Genomic DNA, 22280 nt, shown 5'->3' on the forward strand with positions numbered 1-22280 from the left:
TCTGAGATAGGAAGGAAGAAAATAAGAATGCACACTGGCATAGGAAGGTCTAGGAACGTGAAGGAAATTGAGGAAGATTTGACCTGAAGATCTCCTGTGAAGTATGTGGCTAAGTTATCTTGAGAGTATGGGAGATACATAAAAGGGGTGCTTGAAAAGAATAATAAATATTAATATAGCTGTACTGAAGAAGAGAAAGGAAGCTAAAAGGAAGAGGTTAAAATTTGTCAAAAACTGTTAGTTCTGGCTGGGTGGTTCAGTTGGTTGTAGCATTGTCCCATGTACTTATGAATTAAATATTTTGTCTAAAGACATGAAATCTGAACTCTTGAGAGATTTGTAAATTCAAATGTTTAAATGTTATCTTAATTTTGCTGCATTATTTTTATTCTACCAAAAAGCTAACTTGTGTAAATGGAGTCACTAACCCAACTGATATGCTTACAACATACCAATTTCTTTGTAACACATACTTGTGTCATTATGTTAAATAATTCCACCTGTAAAACAGGAGTAATAATAGTATCTACTTCATATGATTATCATATGGATTAAATGAGTTAACAAATATAAACTGCTAGAATAGTGCCTGAAAAATGGCAAACACTCAACAGAAGACTGCCATTATTATCACAATTACTAACCTGTGGCAGAATGACTTTTAAATTCATAATACTTATTTTAAAAATAACACATTACTAGAAAAATAAACAATACTAAGGTAGTCTGATTTAAAAAATATAAATGACTCAATGTACTTATGCATTTTAACAATAATCCTATATAATAAAAGCCTAATATGCAAATTGACCAAACTGCAGAACGACCAGTGGAACAACCAGTTGCTATGACATGCACTGACCACCAGGGGGCAGACACTCAACGCAGGAGCTTCCCCCAGCCCACAGGCCCCAGGTCAGCCAAGGTGGGTGCCAGCGAGGGGCCCCTCCGATTGCCCTGCTAGTCGCCCCGCAGAGGGAGGCAACGGGGAGTGGCGGGAGGCAGGGCCAGCAAGCAGGCGGCGCCAGGCTGGCCAAGGCGGTGCCAGCGGGGGGCCACCCCCCCTCCGATCGCCCCGCCAGTCTCCCCACAGATCGGCCCTGATCGCCGGCCAGGCCTAGGGACCCTACCCGTGCACGAATTTCATGCACCTGGCCTCTAGTTTTTACATAAAAAACAAAGACAAAGTAGAAAATTTAAGCCAAAAATAATGAATTTTCACAAAAAAATGTAAGTAAGCTTTAAAAGAAAGAACTTTCTTTAAAAATATTGAAATATGAAATTTATTCAAAAGCAATAAAAATAACAGCTTCTATGAAGTATGAGCTACATATAATAAGGAAACACAGCACTGTACCATACGTCGCATTTTTTCATCACATCAACATCTTCTTTTCATTATAAATTTTCTCCCTGGAATAATACAAAATAATAGATTAATATTGACATATTCTTATATTGATTTAGCATTAAAAATCCACTAAAACAATCAGGAGTGTAATTTAAAGCAAGACTGGGAATACTAAGTTAATTGAAAAAATGAATAAGAACAAGTCAATAATGGATCACATGGATGTAAAGCAAATAATTCTGGTTAAGGATGGGGAAGGAGTGCAAGGTTGCAAGGTTAAACTAAATTGATTTAAAACACAAAAATTGGGACATAATAAAAATAAAATACTTAGCCACTGGTGTCACATAGTTCAAATGAGGGCACAATAAGGAAGACCAGTTCGGGTAAGGCCACGCGCCCCTGGGTCCAGGTGAAGCTGGATCCCGGATCCGGGTGAGGCCATATGCCCCTGGATCCAGGTGAGGCTGGGTCCCGGGTGCGGGTGAGGCCGCACACACCTAGGTCCGGGTGAGGCCGCACACACCTAGGTCTGGGTGAGGCCATGCGCCCCTGGGTCTGGGAGAGGCCACGCGCCCCTGGGTCCGGGTGAGGCCATGCGCCCCTGGGTCCGGGTGAAGCTGGATCCCGGGTCCAGGTGAGGCCATGTGCTCCTGGATCCGGGTGACGCTGGGTCCCGGGTCCGGGGGAAGCCGCGCGCACCTGGGTCCAGGTGAGGCCACGCACCCCCTGGGTCCGGGTGAGGCCACGTGCCCCTGGGTCCGGATGAAGCCGTGCCCCTGGGTCTGGCCGAGACCCAACCAGAGGGAAGCGAACCTGCATTACCACCATTTGTCCACCATCCAGAGCAGAGGGGTCAATGCCGACATGTACACATAAGGAAATGGTGGACATTGATATTGGGTCTCAAAAGAACTGTTGGTCCAGAAAGAAACTCACTACAGACTGATTCATTTGCCTGTCAGCATAACTATTATTGCTCATCTCACATTCAGTTCATATAAGTATATCTCTAGTGACACATGATCTCGCTCATCTAGGGGAAATGATGAACAACATAGACTGATGAACAAGAACAGAACCAGAAACAAGGAGGCATCGATCGGACTATCGGGCCTCAGAGGGAGGATAGGGGAGGGTGGGGGGAGGGGGGAGAGATCAACCAAAGGACTTGTGTGCATACATATGAGCCTAACCAATGGTTAAGTTCAACAGGGGGTTGGGGCATCCGTGGGGAGGGGTGTGGGATGGGAATGGGGGGATGAGGACAAATATGTGACACCTTAATCAATAAACTAAAAAAAAAAAAAAAAAAAAGGAAGACCAAAGGCTACATGAAGAAAGTCAATGAAAAAGAAAGAAGAAAAAATAAAAATAGAGCAGGAAAGAAAAAAAAAAGAGATAAAGTTTGCCCAAAGAAGTAGCATAACATAAAGTAGAAAAATAGAGGGAAAAGGCCCAGGAGATTCTAAAAATGCAGGTCAAACATTCTTAGCATACCTTGGCCTTTCCTTAGGCCAGGAACTTGAAATGTTATTATGTCTCTAGCTCCTATCTGCACACCTGCCTCATCTTGTTTTCTTCCCCCATCTTTTTTTCCCTATAGCTGATTTTTTCAATTCTTATTTTTTTCATTTTATTGCATAGCATACAGACCATATTTTGTAAACTACTTTTCCATTCTGGAAATAAGATGGAAATAATAAGAAATAATCCTATATAATAAAACCCTAATATGCAAATTGACCAAACTGTGGAACAACCAGTCGCTATGATGCACACTGACCACCAGAGGGCAGATGCTCAATGCGGAGATGCCCCCTGGTGGTCAGTGAGCTCCTACAAGGGGAACACTGCTCAGCCAGAAGCCGGGCTCACGGCTGACAAGCGCAGCGGCGGTGGCGGGAGCCTCTCCCACCTCCATTGCAGGTAGGTGGTAAGGAGCGAGGGGTCCTGGACTGAGAGAGCCCTGGAATGTGAGAGGGATGTCTGACTGCTGGGGATTGGGCCTAAGCCAGCAGGTGGACATCCTCCGAGGGGTCCCAGACTGCGAGAGGGCACATGCCAGGCTGAGGGACCTCCCCGCCCCCAGTGCATGAATCCGTGCACCGGGCCTCTAGTACTTCTTATAAGTTTCAAATAAACTATGACTTGGCTAATCAATCAACAACACTTTCACTGCTCTAATCTAAAACAGAAGTTCTTTACTGGAAGTCTTTGAATTCCTTGAAATTGTGTATGTGTAATATTTGTGAGTTCTGAAGCTTTTGTCAGAGTCTGAAAGCAGAATACTGCTGTTAGAGGTTTTATTGTGAATGAAATTGCCAACATAGTTAAGTGTAGGAAATTTAGTATATGGGCTGTAACAGAAGAAAGGGAGCTAACACTTACTAAGCACTTCTCACATACCAATGTCTATATTCTGCTGTACCAGTGGATTTTAAGACTACACTCTCTCTGGAGTGGGACTCCATTAAGGCCAACTGATGCCCTAAGCACAGTCCAACAATGCCTCCTGGCCCTTCCATTGCTTACAATAATGAGTTAAAGGTCCAAATTGGCAGATGAGTTAAATGCTATCGGACTTGGCCAGCTGGTTTTACTCTCTATAGAAGTGAAACTCACACCATGAGTCAGAAACAAATGTTTAATAGCCGATGACACCTCAAACCAAGCTTTTAAACTTTACATTCACCATTCCAAAGAAAAAGGTGTTTTTTAAAATATATTTTTATTAATTTCAGAGAGGAAGGGAGAGGGAGAGAGAGATAGAAACATCAATGATGAAAGAGAATCATCGATCGGCTGCCTCCTGCACTCCCCTTACTGGGGATCGAAACCACAACCCAGGCATGTGCCCTTGACCGGAATTGAACCTGGGATCATTTAGTCTGCAGGCCGATGCTCTATCCACTGAGCCAAACTGGCAGTCATGAAACAGGGTGAGCACATAGCTGGGTAAAAATCAGACACAACCCTCCCTCAACCAGATAAGTTATCTTTGCATCTGATTGACATGTTTGGAATTCTTTATAACACTTCATTTAAACAATAGTTTACTTGGCTTAAAAGAGTTTAAAAATTATTTTTGTAAATTGGAGACCAATGCAGTTATACTTTAGTAGTGGGTGAATAAGCTAAGGACCAGAACTAGCCTGTAGATCATGGGAAGGGAGAGGGAGAGAGAGATAGAAACATCAATGTTGAAAGAGAATCACTGATGGGCTGCCTCCTGCACGCCCCTTACTGGGATTGAGATCGAAACCCAGGCATGTGCCCTTGACTGGAATCAAACCTGTATCATTTAGTTCACAGGCCGAAGCACTATTCACTGAGCCAAATGGGCTAGGGCAGAAAAAGATTTTTTAACATGACAGGTAAAGATAATTTTAAATATCTCATGTAAAATTTACAAGGCAGTACACATTTATTAATGCAATGTATATATAAATGACCATAAACAGTAAAACCATAGCAAGTCAAAGTTTCAATAGTAGCAGTTCTCACTCTGAATTTTCTTACCTTCCAAAAAAAAACACAAAAAACCAACAGTGAAATTAGAAAATAAAACAATCGAAGCCCTACAGAAAAGCATTGAAAAGATGCCTTTCATTACCTTTCCCTTAAGATAAATGTATAACACAAGTAATGAGGATCAGAGAATTGAAGAAAACCCTCAGATGAGCATTTGTCAAGCATAAGTCCCAGAATGGGTTCCAAAGGAGCCCTGAAGTGAGTTCTGAGCAACCCAAAGAGCCCATCCCTTCTATCTAAGACAAGATTAAGGTCATGCAATTTGAGGCTCATGAGCCATGAGAGTCCCAGGTGAGCTTAAAGAAGTGAGTAGTTGCCCTAGCTAGTTTGGCTCAGTGGATAGAGCATCAGCCTGCAGACTGAAGGGTCCCAGGTTCAATTCCAGTCAAGGGCATATGCCAGGGTTGCGGGCTCAGTTCCCAGTGTGGGGTGTGCAGGAGGCAGCCAATCAATGATTCTCTCTTATCATTGATGTTTCTATCTTTCCCTCTCTCCCTTCCTCTCTGAAATCAATAAAAATTTTAAAAAAAGAAAGAAGTGAGTAGTAACTATGGTTAATGCAAATTTAAAACTCACTAGAGTATCACTACAATAAGCAACCATATGTATACTAGAGGCCCAGTGCACGAAATTCGTGCATGGGGGGAGGGCGTCCCCTCAGCCCAGCCTGCACCCTCTCCAATCCGGGACCCCTTGGGGATGTCCAACTGCCAGTTTTGGCCCGATCCTAAACCAGCAGTTGGACATCCCTCTCACAATCCGGGACCGCTGGCTCCTAACTGCTCACCTGCCTGCCTGCTTGATTGTCCCTAACTCCCCCCCCCACCCCGCTGACCTAGTTGCCCCCAACTGCCCCCCCCCCGCCGGCCTAGTCATCCCACTCAGCCTGCTGGTCAGTCGTTTGGTCGTCCCTCGCTAACCCCCCTGCCAGCCTTGTTGCCCCACACAGCCTGCTGTTTGGTTGTTACTGTGAGGGCATCATGACCAATTTGCATATTACCTTTTTATTAGTATAGATCATTAGTATAGATAGAATTTAACTTTGGCTGAATTTTCTTAGGAAATGTCTAAAGTAGTTTGCATATTTTTATTGATTTCAGAGAGGAAGGAAGAGGAACAGAAAAATAGAAACAATCAATGATGAGAATCACTAATCAGCTGCCTCCTGCACATCCCACACTGGGGATTGAGCCCACAACCCAGGCATGTGTCCTGACCGAGAATTGAACCCTGATCTCCTGGTTCATAGGTCGATGCCCAACCACTGAGCCACACCAGGCAGGCTCTTCCCTGATCCTAAACCTACAATAGATGATACTCTATGTCTTAAATGATACTCTTTCTTCTTATTTCACTAAGACAATAAATAAATTCCTTCCTTCCCACCAAATCTTCCACTGTACGTGTTTCTGTATCCATATAGTCTGCCTTCTTTCCCATTGCAGTGGATGAACTGCTTTCTTTATTCAAGGCCAATTCTGCTTCTCTACTGGGTCCTATCTTCTTCAGCCTACCTTAAGAATTTTATTCGTTCTACTCTCTGTCTTGAATTATCAGTTTCCCTGTCTACGGGATCATTCCCACTAACATATAAAACGCTGGTTTATCGCCCTGATCAGTGTGGCTCAGTTGGTTGGGTGTCATCCCTTGCACCGAAAGATTGCTGGTTCAATTCTTGGTCAGGGCACATGCCTGTGTTGGGGCTCGGTCCCTGGTAAGGAGCATGCAGGAGGCAGCTGATCTCACATCGATGCTTCTCTCTCTCTCTCTCTCTCTCTCTCTCTCTCTCTCTCTCTCTCTCTCCCCTTCTCCCTTTCTCTCTCTAAAAAAAATAAAAAATACAGTCAAGTTGCAGGATAAAAATAAATACATAAAAATCCATTGCGTTCCTATACACTAAATAAAATTTTAGAAAAAGAAATGAGGAAAAAAAAAAACAATTCCTTTGTTAGAGAGCAACCAAAGGACTTGTATGCATGCATATTAGCATAACCAATGGACACAGACACTAGGCAGAGGGGGCTTGCCAGGGGTGGGAATTGTTTTGGGGGAAGGAGGTCAAGTGGGGGAAAAAGGAGACATATGTAAAACTTTAGACAATTAAAAAAAAACAAAAACAGAATAATGGCCTTTTTTATTAAAAACAAAACAAAACACAATTCCTTTTGCAATTGCAACAAAGAGAATAAAATACCTAGAAATAAACTTAACAAGGATGTGAAGGATCTATATACTGAAAACTATAAGACATTATTTTAAAAAAATTGAAGAAAACACAAAGAAATGGATATTTTGTGTTCATTAAAATAATCAATGTAGTTAAAATGGCCATATCAACCCTAGCCGGTTTGGCTCAGTGGATGGAGCGTTGGCCTGCAGACCAAAGGGCACTAGCTTCAATTCCAGTCAAGGGCATGTACCTCGGTTGCAGGCTCCTCCCCTGCCCTAGGAATTGGTCAGGGCTCATGCAGGAGGCAACCAATCGATATGCTTCTCTCACTGTCTTTCCCTCTCTCTTCCACTCTCTCTAAAAATCAACAGAAAAATATCCTCAGGTGAGGACTAAATAAATAAATAAATAAAATGACCATATCACCCAAAGCAATATACTGATTTAATGCAATTCCCATCAAAATCCCAATGAGATTTTTTAAAATAGAACAAAAAATCCTCAGATTTGTATGGAACCACAAAAGACTCTGAACAACCAAAGCAATCCTGAAAAATAAGACAAAGCCAGAGGATCACTCTCCCTGACTTCAAATATACTACAAAGCAACAATAATAAAAACAGCATGATACTGTGGCAGAAAACAGATGCACAGACCAATGGAACAGAATGAGAGTCCAGAAATAAACCCACATGTATATGGGCAAATAATTTTTGATAAAGGAGCCAAAAATATACAATGGTGGAAAGAAAGCCTCTTCAATAAATGGTGCTGGGAAACCTGGAAAGCCACATGCAAAAGAATGAAACTAGACTGCTATTTGTCACTATACATAAAAATTAACTCAAAATGGATCAAAGACCTAAATATGAGACCCTAAACAATAAATTACATAGAAAAAAACAGGGGATTTTATGAATTTAACCTCACAGGCAAGAGAAGTAAAAAACCACATAATAAATGAATGGGACTATATCAAACTAAAAAGCTCTGCACAGTAAAAGAAACCATTATGGTAACCAACAAAATCGGAGAAAATATCTGAAACAATACTTCTGATAAGGGGTTATCCAAAATATATAAAAAACTTATACAGCTCAACAACAAAAAACGAACAATCCAAATTAAAAATAGGCAGAGGACCTGAATAGATTATTCTCCCAAGAAAACTCACAAATAGACAATAGATGTATGAAAAGATGCTCAACTCCACTAGCTATTAGGGAAATGTAAATCAAAACTACAATGAGATACCATCTCACACCTGTAAGAATCACGATTGTCAACAAGACAAGTAATAACAAGTGTTGGAGAGGTTGTGCAGAAAAAGGAACCCTCATCCACTGCTGGTGGAAATGTAAACTGGTACAGCCACTATGGAAAACAGTGTGAAGGTTCCTCAAAAAATTAAAGATATCCTATATAATAAGAGAGAAATATGCAAATTAGGCTGGGACATCACGACTAGCTCACGACCAGCTCAGAGCATGCCCCTAGCCCCAGCGGACACACACCACACACCAGGGCTGGGGGCAGGATCCAAGTGGCTGCAGCCCCAGGCCCGGTGCCACCCAGCTCCGAGGACACTCCCGCCGGGGGGTTCGTGAGCAGGCATGATGCACAGCCTGCCCTGGGAGCCTTCCTGCCCTGGGAGCAAGGTCCCTGGCAGGAGTGCGGCGCCGCCCAGCTCCGAGGCCACTCCCACCGGGGGTTCACGGGAAGGCAGGCCGCACCGGCTGCCCTAGAAGCAAGGCCCCCAGTGGACCCACGGATCCGCCCAGGGGGGCGTGCTCCGAGCCGCTGTGGCCAGACTGTGGCTTAGGCTAAGCCGTCAGTAGGACATCCCCTGAGGGTTCCCAGACTGTGAGAGGGGGCAGGCTTGGCTAAGGGACACCCACCCAGTGCAAGAATTTCATGCACCAGGCCTCTAGTAGTTAACATATGACCCCCAGCAATCTCTCTTCTGGGTATCTACCTGAAAAATGTGAAAACATGTATTCATAAAGATATACATAATGCTATGTTCAGTGCAGCATTATTCATGGTGACCAAGACATGGAAACAATTTTTCTAGTATCCTTCAATATGATTGGATAAAAAAGATTTGGTACAGCCCTGGCAGCTGTGCTAAATGGTTAGAATATCAGCCTGTGCACTTGAGGGTCTTGGGCTCAATTCCTGGTCAAGGGCATGTACCTGAGTTGCAGATATGATCCCCACTGTGTGGGAGACAACCAATTGATGTGTCTCACATCGATGTCTCTCTCTCTCTCTCTCTCTCTCTCTCTCTCTCTCTCTCTCTCCACCCTCCCCACCCTTTTATTCTTTCTAAAAAAAAAAAAAATCAATGGAAAATACAGTATATCCTCACTCCTCAGGTAAGAATTAAAAAAAAAAAGATGATGTGGTACATATATACAATGGAATACTACTCAGCCATAAGAAAACATGAAACACCGCCATTGGCAACAACCTGGATGGATCTTGAGAATATGATGCTAAGCAAAATAAGTTAACTCACACAGAAAAAGTTAAGAACATTCACATGTGGGGTATAAAACTAAAAGCTACAAATGAACAAGCAATCCAAACAAACAAAAACTAATAGACACAAGCAATAGTATGGAGTTTAGCAGCAGCAAAGGAGGAGGGAAGAGGAAGTAAAGGGTAAAGGAGTTCAAATATACAGTGGAACCTCATTTCTCTAACTTAATTCATTCCGGAAGGCTGTTCAAGAAGTGATTTATTCAAAAACTGAATAATTTTTTCCATTAGAAATAATGTAAATTGAATTAACACATTCCAGACGCCTAAATGATTTCGTTTTAACCTTTCTTATATACAGTGCATGTCTAATGTACTGCTTAATTTATAAATAAACACTTCTTTTCTTAAATTTATTGAACGACTTCCTACTAGCCTTAAAGGAATTTTTCACATATCACTGTTTCTGAAATGCTATCACCAGCTAACTGCTTTTAGTTTATCCAATCAACTATTTTTCTACCTCTTCAATGACCTATGATTGCTGTTCTGTGAGCACTTTCACACCCTTAGCAACATTAGCACTCTTGATGGCCTCTTTATGTTTTCAAATTGTGCTAACCCTCTATTTCACCAGCAACAAAAGCCTTCTCTCCTTTGTTTGTTGCCTGAGAGACACGTTTTGAGGTATCAGCACAAAAGGGTTGTCAGCTGAGACATTTTTTCTATGAACAACTTGGGTAGAGAATCGAATTGTTCGAGATGGGAGACATTAGAGAAAGAAGATTTGACTTTGGGTGGTGAACACACAATGCAATGTACAGATGATGCATTATAGCACTGTATACTTGAAACCTGTATAATTTTATTGTCACCCCAATAAATTTAATAAAAAATTATAACTTCAGCCTCAAACTAATCACTCATTTGTCATCTCCACCTAGACATCTAATAGAAATCTCAAATTTAATATATCTAAAATCAAACTCTTGATTATGTCTATGCATCCATATCTGCTCATCTCCTAGTATTCCCCATCTCAGTAAATGCTAAGATACTCTGGCCAAATTCTTTGACCTCTATTTCACTAAAACCCTACATTAAATCCTGTTGGTTCTACTTTCAAAATATATCCAGAAATTGAATCATTCTTAACAGTTCTACATCTCTCCTCTTGCCTATCCAAAATCATCTCTTGCCTGGATTATTACAAGTAGCCTCCCAGATAGTTTTTTGTGTGTGTGTGTGTGTGTGTGTGTGTGTGTGTGTGTGTGTGTGTGTGTTTTACTAGTTTTTGCCTTTGTTTCTTTATCATCCATTCTTCGTAAAGCAGCCAGAGTAATCCTTTAAAAACATAAATCAGATCTTGTCATGTCCTTAAGCAGAACCCTTCAATGGCTTCCCATCACACTTCAAATAAAATCCAAACTTCTTACAGGAACTATAAGACCCCTAGCGTACCCCACAGAATTACCTCTTACCTTATCATTTACTATTTTCCCTGTTTGCACCAAACCAGCCACACACATCCTAGCTAATTTTTGAACGTGAGGCATGCTACCACCTCAGCATTTTAGTACCAGTTGTTCCCTTTCCTCCAATGTTCTTCCTCCAGATACTGAGATAGTTTACTTCCTTATTTCCTACAGGACTCTGATCAAATGTCAGAGGCCTGTCTTGATCACTCTATCTAAAATAGTACCCCTGTCACAAGGTATCCTCTTACCAACTTTTCTTCATAACACTTATTTCACCTGGCATTAGAACATATGTCTATTTAGTTGTTTATTGATGGTCTCCCCACTAAAATGTAAGTTCTGTTTAGACAGGCTCTTAGTCATTTTTGTTTATTTCCATAATCCCAGTGCGATTATATAGTAGTTATTCAATAAATTCTAAATGAAGTGAATTCATGATATATAGTAAACACAACTGTAATCTTAAAGGCTAAATGAAAACAAATTTTATCAGTTTTTATAGAAGATTGTCTTGTTTATTATACCACAATTTCATAATGTGTAAATTTTGTTTTATACACAATATTATTACATTTATATAGTTTTCTACATGTAAATAGCAAATTAAGCCTTTTTAAAAACAATATATTTTTATTTATTTCAGAGAGGAAGGGAGAAGGAGAGAAAGATAGAAACATCAATGATGAGAGAGAATCATTGATCGGTTGCCTCCTGCACACCCCACTGGGGATGGAGCCCGCAACACAGGCATGTGCCCCTGACTGGAATCAAATCCAGGACCCCTCAGTCCACAGGCCGACACTCTATCCACTGAGCCAAACCAGCTAGGGCTAAGCTATTTTATTTTATTTTATTTTATTTATTTATTTTTTAAAATATATTTTATTGATTTTTTACAGAGAGAAAGGGAGAGGGATAGAGAGCTAGAAACATCGATGAGAAAGAAACATCGACCAGCTGCCTCCTGCACACCTCCTACTGGGGATGTGCCCGCAACCAAGGTACATGCCCTTGACCGGAATCGAACCTGGGACCTTTCAGTCCGCAGACCGACGCTCTATCCACTGAGCCAAACCAGTTTCGGCGGGCTAAGCTATTTTAAATGTGAGAAAGGGTATGTAGAAATGAAAAGAAACTATAACACTGTCTTTAATCCATTCTAAAAACACTTTTTAAATTGTTTAGGCTACCAAACCTATTTTTATGTGTTTGAAAATGAGGCAAATGGGCACTTTAAAAAAGCTAGGTGATATTACCTAGAAGAGATTATTTACTTCCATATGCAAACTATAGATTAAATGCTTATAAACAATGTTGAATGTAGTAGGTATATAGTTGCCTATTCAGTATGATATGTTCAAAGAATAATGGGAGTAGATAAATCATGTGAATGCGAGATTCTGAGCCACTGTGGAAGTTTATGATCAAAACAAAGGTTACCTTAATCTTTACTAGAATGGTTTCCAGGAAGTCTAGAAACAAACTAATTTTGGAGATCCAAGAACATTTTCCAATATTCTTGAGTTAAAAATACTTTCCTAACATGAGGTAGAGTAAGTCCTTTAAGCAAATATACAGATTGTATTTAATAAAAATATAGGCGGGAGAATCAAGATGGCAGCATAGGTAAACACATATACTTGCTGCCTCTCACAACCTCATCAAAACCACAACTAAACGGCAGAACAACTACCACCCAGAACCGCGGGAAAGCTGGCTGAGTGGAAGTTCCACAACTAGAGAGGTGAAGAAAGTGCATTGAGACTGGTAAGAGGTGCGGAGGCGCGGAAAGTGCTGGCACCTGGATGTGCTGCTCTTTTAATCAGGAGGGAGATACAAGCTCCTGCTGGCTCTGAACTCCAGTTCCGGACGAGACTCTGGGGGACCCAGACACATACGGGGAGAAACTGGACTGTCTGGCATCGTGACAGGAACTTGAGGGCGGCTTTCTCTTAGAGGGGCTTGCAGTGATCATTGTTCCGGCACGAGGCACGGGGGCACGGGATGCGGAGAACCTGGGACTTCTGGTTCAGGGCTAACTGGCAGCCATTGCTGTTTTCTCCACCCTGGTGATTCTCAAAGACCCCACCCCTCCCAATTTACAACCCCACCCAAGCTATGCGCATCGGCTTTTGCATATGAATGGCCTCTCCTTTCGCCTAAAACAAACTGCAGCTGGGTCAGAGAGCCCCAGAGATTCCAAAAGAAGGCCCAAAGCCCAGCCAGCCTTGCTTCATAGCTGGGCCTCCTCTGGGCACTTCCAACCCTCATACAAAGAGGAGGAATCTGCAGATGTTTCTGTAGTTCCTGCTGGGCAGCCCCAGACAGTGGCTGACTTTGCACCTCCTTGGAGATCCAAGAGCCAGTGTACCCAGTGGTCAGAGTGAGACCATCCTGGATTATAACTCTTCACATCCATAAGAGACACACTCAAGGGGCAGACTCAGTGAGCACCAAAGCCCCACTGAAGCAAGTCCTGCCCCATAAGGGTGTTTCCTGCGCAACAGATCTTCCAGTGTAGACACAGCTGGTCATCACAGCCAATTGGCCTGGAGGTCAATTACTCCCAGTGATACCAACAGCAATCAAGGGTTAACTACAACAAGACTGTGCATAGGGCCCACAAAGGGGTGCACCAAGAGTGTCCACCTCAGGTGACTGGGGAGGCTGAGCTACTGGGCCCTATAGGACACCTACCACACAAGGCCACTCTATCAACAAGGGAAGCAGCCAAAATGCAGAGACAAAGAAACATGTCACAAATGAAAGAAATGGAGGAAAGCAAAATACTGGATATAGAGTTCAAAACCACAGTTATAAGGTTACTCAAGAATCTTCTAGAAACCTCCGAGGAACTTAGTGAGACCTTCAAGGATCTTAGTGAGAATGCCCAAAAAAATGGAAAAGGACCAGTCAGAAATTAAGCACACATTGACTGAAATAAAGGATAATATATAGAAATTCAACAGTAGACTAGATGATCCCAAGAATCAAGTCAAAGATTTGAAATACGAGGAAGCAAAAAACACCCAACTGGAAGAGCAAAAAGATAAAAGAATCCAAAAATATGAAGATAGTGTAAGGAGCCTCTGGGACAACTTCAAGCGTACAACATCCGACTTATGGGGGTGCCAGAAGAAGAGAGAGAGCAAGATATTGAAAACCTATTTGAAGAAATAATGACAGAAAATTTCCCCTACCTGGTAAAAGAAATAGACTTACAAGTCCAGGGAGCACAGAGAACCCCAAACAAGAGGAACCCAAAGAGGACCACACCAAGACACATCATAATTAAAATGCCAAGGGCAAAAGACAAAGAGAGAATCTTAAAAGCAGCAAGAGAAAAACAGTTAGTTACCTAGAAGGGAGTACCCATATGACTGTCAGCTGATTTATCACAGAAACTATGCAGGCCAGAATGGAGTGGCAGGAAATATTCAAAGTGATGAATAGCAAGAACCTACAACCAAGATTACTCTACCCAACAAAGCTATCATTTAGAATTGAAGGGCAGATAAAGAGCTTCACAGACAAGAAAAATTTAATATAAAGGAGTTCATCACCACCAAACCAGTATTATATGAAATGCTGAAGTGTATTCTTCAAGAAGAGGAAGAAGAAGAAAAAGGTAAAGATAAAAATTATGAACAACAAAGTGACAACAAATACATATCTATCAACAAGTGAATCTAAAAATCAAGTGAATAAAAAATCTGATGAACAGAATAATCTGGTGAATATAATAGAATCAGGGGCATAGAAAGAAAGTGGACTGACAATTCTCGGGGGAAGGGGGTGCGGGGGTGTGTGGGAAGAGATTGGACAAAAATCTTACACCTATGGACGCGGACGGGGGAGGGGGAGAGTAAGAGTATGGGGTGGGGTGGGAACCGGGTGGAGGGGAGCTAAGGGGGGAATAAAGAGAAACAGCTGTAATAATCTGAACAATAAAGATTTATTTTAAAATATATATATATAGGCTATTTTTTAAAAATTACTTTTCAGTCCGGGTAAGGCCACGTGCCCCTGGGTCTGGGTGAAGCTGGATCCCGGGTCCGGGTGAGGCCGTGGGCCCCTGGATCCGGGTGAGGCTGGGTCCTGGGTCCGGGTGAGGCCGTGCGCCCTGGATCCGGGTGAGGCCACGCGACCCTGGGTCCGGGAGAAGCTAGATCCCGGGTCCGGGCGAGGCCGTGTGCCCCTGGATCCGGGTGAGGCTGGGTCCCGGGCCCGGGAGAGGCCACGCGCCCCTGGGTCCGGGTGAGGCCATGCGCCCCTGGGTCCGGGTGAAGCTGAACCCTGGGTCTGGGAGAGGCCATGTGCCCCTGGATCCGGGTGAGGCTGGGTCCCGGGTCCGGGTGAGGCCGTGGGCCCCTGGATCCGGGTGAGGCCACGCGACCCTGGGTCTGGGAGAGGCCACGCGCCCTTGGGTCCAGGTGAGGCCACGCGCCCCTGGGTCCGGGGGAAGCTAGATCCCGGGTCCGGGTGAGGCCGTGTGCCCCTGGGTTCGGGTAAGGCCACGCGCCCCTGGGTCTGCGAGAGGCCACATGCCCCTGGGTCCGGGTGAGGCCATGCGCCCCTGGGTCCGGGTGAGGCCACGTGCCCCTGGGTCCGGATGAAGCCGTGCCCCTGGGTCCGGCCGAGACCCAACCAGAGGGACTCGAACCTGCATTACCACCATTTGTCCACCATCCAGAGCAGAGGGGTCAGTGCCGACATGTACACATAAGGAAATGGTGGACATTGATATTGGGTCTCAAAAGAACTGTTGGTCCAGAAAGAAACTCACTACAGACTGATTCATTTGCCTGTCAGCATAACTATTATTGCTCATCTCACATTCAGTTCATATAAGTATATCTCTAGTGACACATGATCTCGCTCATCTAGGGGAAATGATGAACAACATAGACTGATGAACAAGAACAGAACCAGAAACAAGGAGGCATCGATCGGACTATCGGGCCTCAGAGGGAGGATAGGGGAGGGTGGGGGGAAGGGGGAGAGATCAACCAAAGGACTTGTGTGCATGCATATGAGCCTAACCAATGGTTGAGTTCAACAGGGGGTTGGGGCATCCGTGGGGAGGGGTGTGGGATGGGAATGGGGGGATGAGGACAAATATGTGACACCTTAATCAATAAAGAAATTAAAAATAAAAATAATAAAAATAAAAAAATAAAATTACTTTTCAAAGCGAAATTTTTAACTCTACTTTTCAGTTGTAAAAGTATTCCAAACTTACAGTGAATTTTTTTGTGTACATCATCTAATGGCATGCTTCATTTAAACATATGGATTTTCTACAAGTAATAAAATGATATTCAATGGAGACAAATCATTATAACTTCTAATGTATAAGATACATACCTGAGTTAAACCAGCACCTGTTTGCATTGAAGACTTTTTAAATAGTCTCACTTCTTTGTTTATGTATCTTAGCATTCCACTAAGAGTACTGAAGTCATTATTCTCAGAACTGTCATCTTCTAGGTCATATGTGAGAGGTTTAAATGAGTCAGACTGGGTGTAAGTCAGATCCTTCTGGCTTTCTTCTAATGTTGAAGGTTGCCCTAATTGCATTTTTTTTAAGTCCTGTAATAATTCTGCAGAAATATCTTCATCACTATGAGTTTTGAAACTAAGGTCACTGGCACTAATGGAGCGACGTAGTTTTCTACACTTGAGAAAAGCTGTGTGAGCATGTTTAGTAGATTCTGTATCTTGAATGCCAGACATATTTCCTACTGGAGATGTGAAGGAGGCTGGCAGAAACTTGACATCTTCTAACTTTTCATGTCCAGAAATTTTGGCTTGTAATCTGGTTAATTCTGATTCCTATAGAAAAATTGTACATAGGAGGTGCTCAATACCCTTTGATAAATAAAATCACAAACTCTTAGAAGTCATCTAAGTCAACCTTCATACCAGTTTAAAAATTCCTTTTATAACAACTAAACAGGGTTTTCCCAGCTCTGTTTCAACCCTTTTGGACAATTACATAAGTTCACTTGAAATACATTTAAACTACACTAAGAAATTCCATAAAAACTAGATTTTCCTTAAATAATTTTTTTCTGCTTAGTGTTAATGACAATATCATTCTCTAGTCAAGACTAAAATCTTCATCTAAAAATTTCTCTGCAAAAGTGTAAAGATACATAATCTTTTGTTCATCTAATATATATATATATACACAAAAACTCCCACAACTCCCTTCAGAATTTCTAATAGGAAATAAATGTATATTAGCTACTCTGCTTTATATGTCCTCATTATAAGAAAGCTTTATTATGGTAGAAAATTTTCAGAGAAAAACCTTTAAGAAAATGATTACTAATATTTGATAAGTCAATCCTTATTAAATAAACTTTTCATTTCTATTATTTTTCCATGTTCTACATTTGGGTCTTTTGACCCAATTTTGGGATCCTAAGAATGAGGTTGCATACTTTGAAAAATCATAAAGCCTAAAGAAAGTGAAGAAAATACATTTTCGTTTTAAAACTTAAATGATATGTGTAGTAGTCTCCTGTTCAAATACATTCTTTTTCTTATGGGTATCCATAAGAGATAAATTTCTAAATCAGCTATTTTTAATTTGATACTTTCTATTTTTTTCTAAAAATACTGTGCTTATAACTGTCATTACCACAGTGTGCTTTACAAAATGCAAGTTTAATATGTATATATCAGTTCTTTGATATCTTTATACTACTTCATCTAAAAAAAACTTTGTAAGTGGCTGGTGTGCTAAATTTTTTATAGCACATTCTTATCATTACAACTAATAAGTAGCTATAGAGTTGATACATATATGGCTATGTGGGAAGTTTTTTAAAAAAACCTCTTGTGTGTTATCTAGCCATAATTGAGAAATGCAGTATCTCACAAAGTAGGATTCCACTTAAGTTAGAGTTTAACACCTGACTTTTATAATAAAATGTAGTGTACTGAATACATTGACCATCATTCAACTTTTTCTTAAGACTCAAAGAAGGTCCCTGTTGTAATCATTATTGTAATGTGCCATAATATAATGATGCCTTTAGGGTTCTCAGAAAATGGTCTTAGCTTTGCTCTCACTCCAGTTGCCCTCAAAAACTAGGCACTTTTGCCCTAGCCGGTTTGGCTCAGTGGACAGAGCATCGGCCTGCGGACTGAAAGGTTTCGGGTTCGATTCCGGTCAAGGGCACATGCCTGGGTTGCAGGCTCAATCCCCAGTAGGGGACGTGCAGGAGGCAGCCGATCTACCATGATTCTCTCTCATCATGGATGTTTCTATCTCTCTCCCTCTTCCTTCCTCTCTGAAATCAATAAAAGTATATTTTTTTAAAAAAGGAAATAAGATGGAAAGATTGTGTCAAACACTGTTTATTTTCTCTCTTCTCTTTCTGTTCTCTGTATTTAATGATGCTACTAATGGAATTGCTTTCAATTATTTATAGCTACTTCTTTATTTTTTAAATTATTTTCTTAATATATTTTTTATTGTTGATAGTATTACAGATATCTCCTGTTTTGCCCCCCCGGTCCCCTCCTCCCGGTCCCTAGCCACCCTCCAGGTAGCTACTTCTAATTGTTACAGTTATGCCAGCTTTTACTCTTCTATTAACTCTTCTTCCTTCTTTCTCTCCTATGAGCCAGTTGACATTGACTTTGAGAGCTAGTGTCAGAAAATAAAGGAATTATCCCTGGTCTGTGTGTTTAAGTGGTTAGAGTGTTGGCCTGTGCACCAAAGGTTCACAGGTTTAATTTCCAGTCAAGGGCATGTACCTTGCTTGCAGGTTTCCTCTTCAGCCCTGGTTGGGGTTTGGAGGGAACCAGTCAATGTGTCTCTCTCACATCCATGTTTTTCTTTCTCTCTCCCCCTTCCTCCCTCCCTTCCACTCTCTCTGAAAAGCAATGGAAAAAATATCCTCATGTGAGGATTAACAAAAAAATAATAAGAGAAAACAATGACTGGTAATATTTGCTAATTATGGTACACGTTCTAAGATCTCTATATGTATAGTTACTTTTAAAATTGCTGATATTTACCCAGTATTTTGATAATTTTTAAAGTAGTTGAACTTAAAGAACTTCTGGATAATAAATAAATGCAATCTAATTGTAATTATCTCATTGGTAATATCTAACAAATGAGCAAAAATAACTACTGTGACAAGGAATACATAATGCAGAATCTTCAATTTTTAGTCAATTTTTCCCAATGAAGTTTTATAATTTTGTATGTTATTAATCCTCAGAATATTAGATATATTAATGTTTCAATAAAAGCAGAAAGAGCCCGGCCGGTGTGACTCAGTGGTTGAACATCAACTCATAATCCAAGAGTTCACCAGTTTGATTCCCAGTCAGGGCACATGACTGGGTTGTAGGCTCAATCCCCAATAGGGGGCCTGCAGGAGGCAGCCAATCAATGTTCTCATCGATGTTTCTATCTCTATCCCTCTCCCTTCCTCTCTCTCTAAAAATCAATAAAAACATACTTTTAAAAATCCAGGAAGAGTGTTCAACCAAAACATAATTTTAGATTGTCTATTCAGCTTTCTTCTAGTACTGTGAATATCAAGGTATCCTATATAATAAAAGGCTAATATGCAAATAGACTGAAGGGCGGAACAACTGGACAACCGAAAAACCGGTCACTATGATGTGTGCTGATCACCAGGAGTTGCGCGCAGAACATGGCAGGCGTCGGCAGCAGGTGGCAGAGTGCAGAACACGGTGGGTGTCGGCTGCGGTGGGATGGTGGAGCAGGTGAGCGGGGGCGCCAGACCAAGGTGGGGCACTAGTCGCTGTCATTGGGGTGAGCCTCTGGTGGTTACTGAAAATACTTTGCTCCCATGCACCGCAGTCCCACCTAGTGCTTGCACCTGCTGCCGGCGCCAGCCCCATTTGCACCTGCTGCCGGCGCTAGAGCCTCCATATGCACCTGCTGCTGGCGCCTGGCGCTGGTCCTGATCGCTCGGTCTTGTCAGCAGGTGCAAGTGGCGGCTGCTGGCCCCGATCGCCCCTGAGGGCTTCTCCACCTCCCCCTGCTCCTGAGGGACAATTGAGGCAGCAGCTGCCACTCACACCTGCTGATGGCGCCAGCCCTACTTGCACCCCCTGCTGGCACCAGCCCCAATTGCTCCGTGCCGTCAGCAGGTGTGAGTGGGGCCAGCGCCGTCAGCACGTGGGCGCAGCGGCAGCAGGAGCGGAGCTGCCAGCAGACAGGGGACCGGGGGCTGTGGCAGGAGGGGCCAGGCAGGGGCATGGAGGATGGGCCAAGACCCACTCCTTTGCCCACCACAGCCTCACGGCCCACAGTTCCTTTCAGGGTGCAAGATTTCGTGCACTGGGCCCCTAGTATTATATAAGAGATTTACGTGCTTAGCTTAGTAACTAGAAATATTTCTAAGGTATTATTTAATTAAGATTTTTGGCTTTTCAATAATTTTCATTTTGCTATAAAATGATTTATTTTTATAACTATCAGTTAGATTATTCTTTTTTTAAAAATATTTTATTGATTTTTTACAGAGAGGAAGAGAGAGGGATAGAGAGTTAGAAACATCGATGAGAGAGAAACATCGATCAGCTGCCTCTTGCACACCCCCACTGGGGATGTGCCCGCAACCAAGGTACATGCCCCTGACCGGAATCGAACCTGGGACCTTTGAGTCCGCAGGCCAACGCTCTATCCACTGAGCCAAACTGGTTTCGGCAGATTATTCTTTTTTTAAGGTCTTAAAAAACTGACCATGTTAATCATACACATTGGCAGTTTTGAACTAACATTAAAATTTTTATCTCTATGCATCAATACTAATATTAATTCCAAATTCCGGAATAAACTGCCATGATCAGCAGGGTATAGAAATAGGCTATTTGAAAAAATGACATATATACTCAAGTCAAGTAAAAACTGCAGAATGGTATTCAGGGAAGCATTTTTCTCAGCCTGTTGGGGTCTTGCTTCCAGGCATGTCATCAAATGAACTCTTATAAAAAAATTTCCAAAATAATTTTTTTCTAGCTCCAGCAAGGTTGCTCAATGGTTAGAGCATCAGCCTGCAGACTGAAGGGTCTTGGCTTCAATTCCTGCTCAAGGACACGATGTTTTCTCTGTCTTTCCCCCTCCATTCCATTCTCTTTAAAAATCAATGGCAAAAATATCCTCAAGTGAGGATTAACAACAAGAAAACATTTTCTACAGGTTTGCCATTCCTACAGCAACATATGCTTTATACACTTTTATATGTTTACTTACTTTAATAAGTAACGCTTCATTTGTAGCTTCAATTACTTCATTCCGGTCTTGGACTTGTTGATGCAAACTGCTTACAGTGTCCTGAGCTTCTTCTAATTCTAATTTTGCCTTCTCTAACTGTTCATTTAGTTGCTGAACAGAAGTCTTCTGAGAGTCAGCAGAAAGCTTCCACTTTGCATGGTTCTCTTGATGTGAAATCATCTATATAGCCCCAACATTGAAAAGGAAAAGAAGAAAATAGGGTGGTGTTGGTTTCAATAATATTCTATTACTTCTCACTTCCACCTAAATGAAAGTAAAGTGTTCTTAAATACAAATATCTGGTTTCTCAACAGATAATATACTCCAAGAAAAAAAGAGAGAGAAGGAACTATAATCTTAAATTTACTTAAGAACCAAATAAAATGGACTGGTTTTAAATCCTGATTTGAACACATCACCATAAAGACATTTTTGTGACATTTGGGGAAATCTGAACAATGACTAGGTAGTTGATGATATTAAGGAATTACTGTCAATTTTAGGTGTGATAATGATATTATAGTTATAATTTTAAAAATAACCCTTATCTTTTAGAGATAGTTATTGAAATGTTTACTGATGAAACAATGATATCTGGGATTTGCATCCAAACAATAGCTGGTATGTGGAAGGGGAAGGGAAGTGAGTGAGGTTACAGATATAGTGACCAACATACTTCCCAGTTTGCCTAGGTCTCTCTGGATTTTATGCCTTGGTGTCTTGGTTAGTTAGTAAGAGCATCCCTTTCATTCTCAAAAGTATTCCCTTTTAGATGAAATAAATCGTCAACATACTTATATATGAAATCAAATTGGCCAAGCCAAGAGTTGTTAATTATTAAAGTTGAACAATAAAGATGGTAGGATTTATACCATTCTCTCTCCTTTTGAATGTTTAAAATTTCCACAGTAAAAAGTTTTTTAAAATCTCACTTTCATAAAAAAATCAGTTTTTTAAAAATATATTTTTATTGATTTCAGAATAGA

At 41.6% G+C, this 22280-nt stretch overlaps 1 protein-coding gene across 6 annotated transcripts in view; it reads right to left on the minus strand.

Annotated features, from left to right (window-relative positions):
- Positions 1-730: 730 nt before the first annotated feature.
- The window catches only part of CCDC18 (coiled-coil domain containing 18), a 143778-nt gene continuing 122228 nt past the window's right edge, over positions 731-22280 (minus strand). For 5 of the 6 annotated variants that reach the window (XM_079776993.1, XM_079776994.1, XM_079776992.1 and 2 more), the window contains 2 exons: positions 21274-21474; positions 16140-16853 (listed from right to left, as the gene is read on the minus strand). In XM_079776993.1, the coding sequence (XP_079633119.1) occupies positions 16302-16853; positions 21274-21474 (753 nt within the window). In that variant the 3' untranslated portion in view covers positions 16140-16301. Of the gene's footprint in view, positions 1414-16139; positions 16854-21273; positions 21475-22280 lie in introns of those variants that run through there. The other variant, XM_079776995.1, reaches the window with a different exon arrangement.

This window comes from Cnephaeus nilssonii (assembly GCF_951640355.1).
Source record: "Cnephaeus nilssonii genome assembly, chromosome: 7".
NCBI lineage: Eukaryota > Metazoa > Chordata > Mammalia > Chiroptera > Vespertilionidae > Cnephaeus > Cnephaeus nilssonii.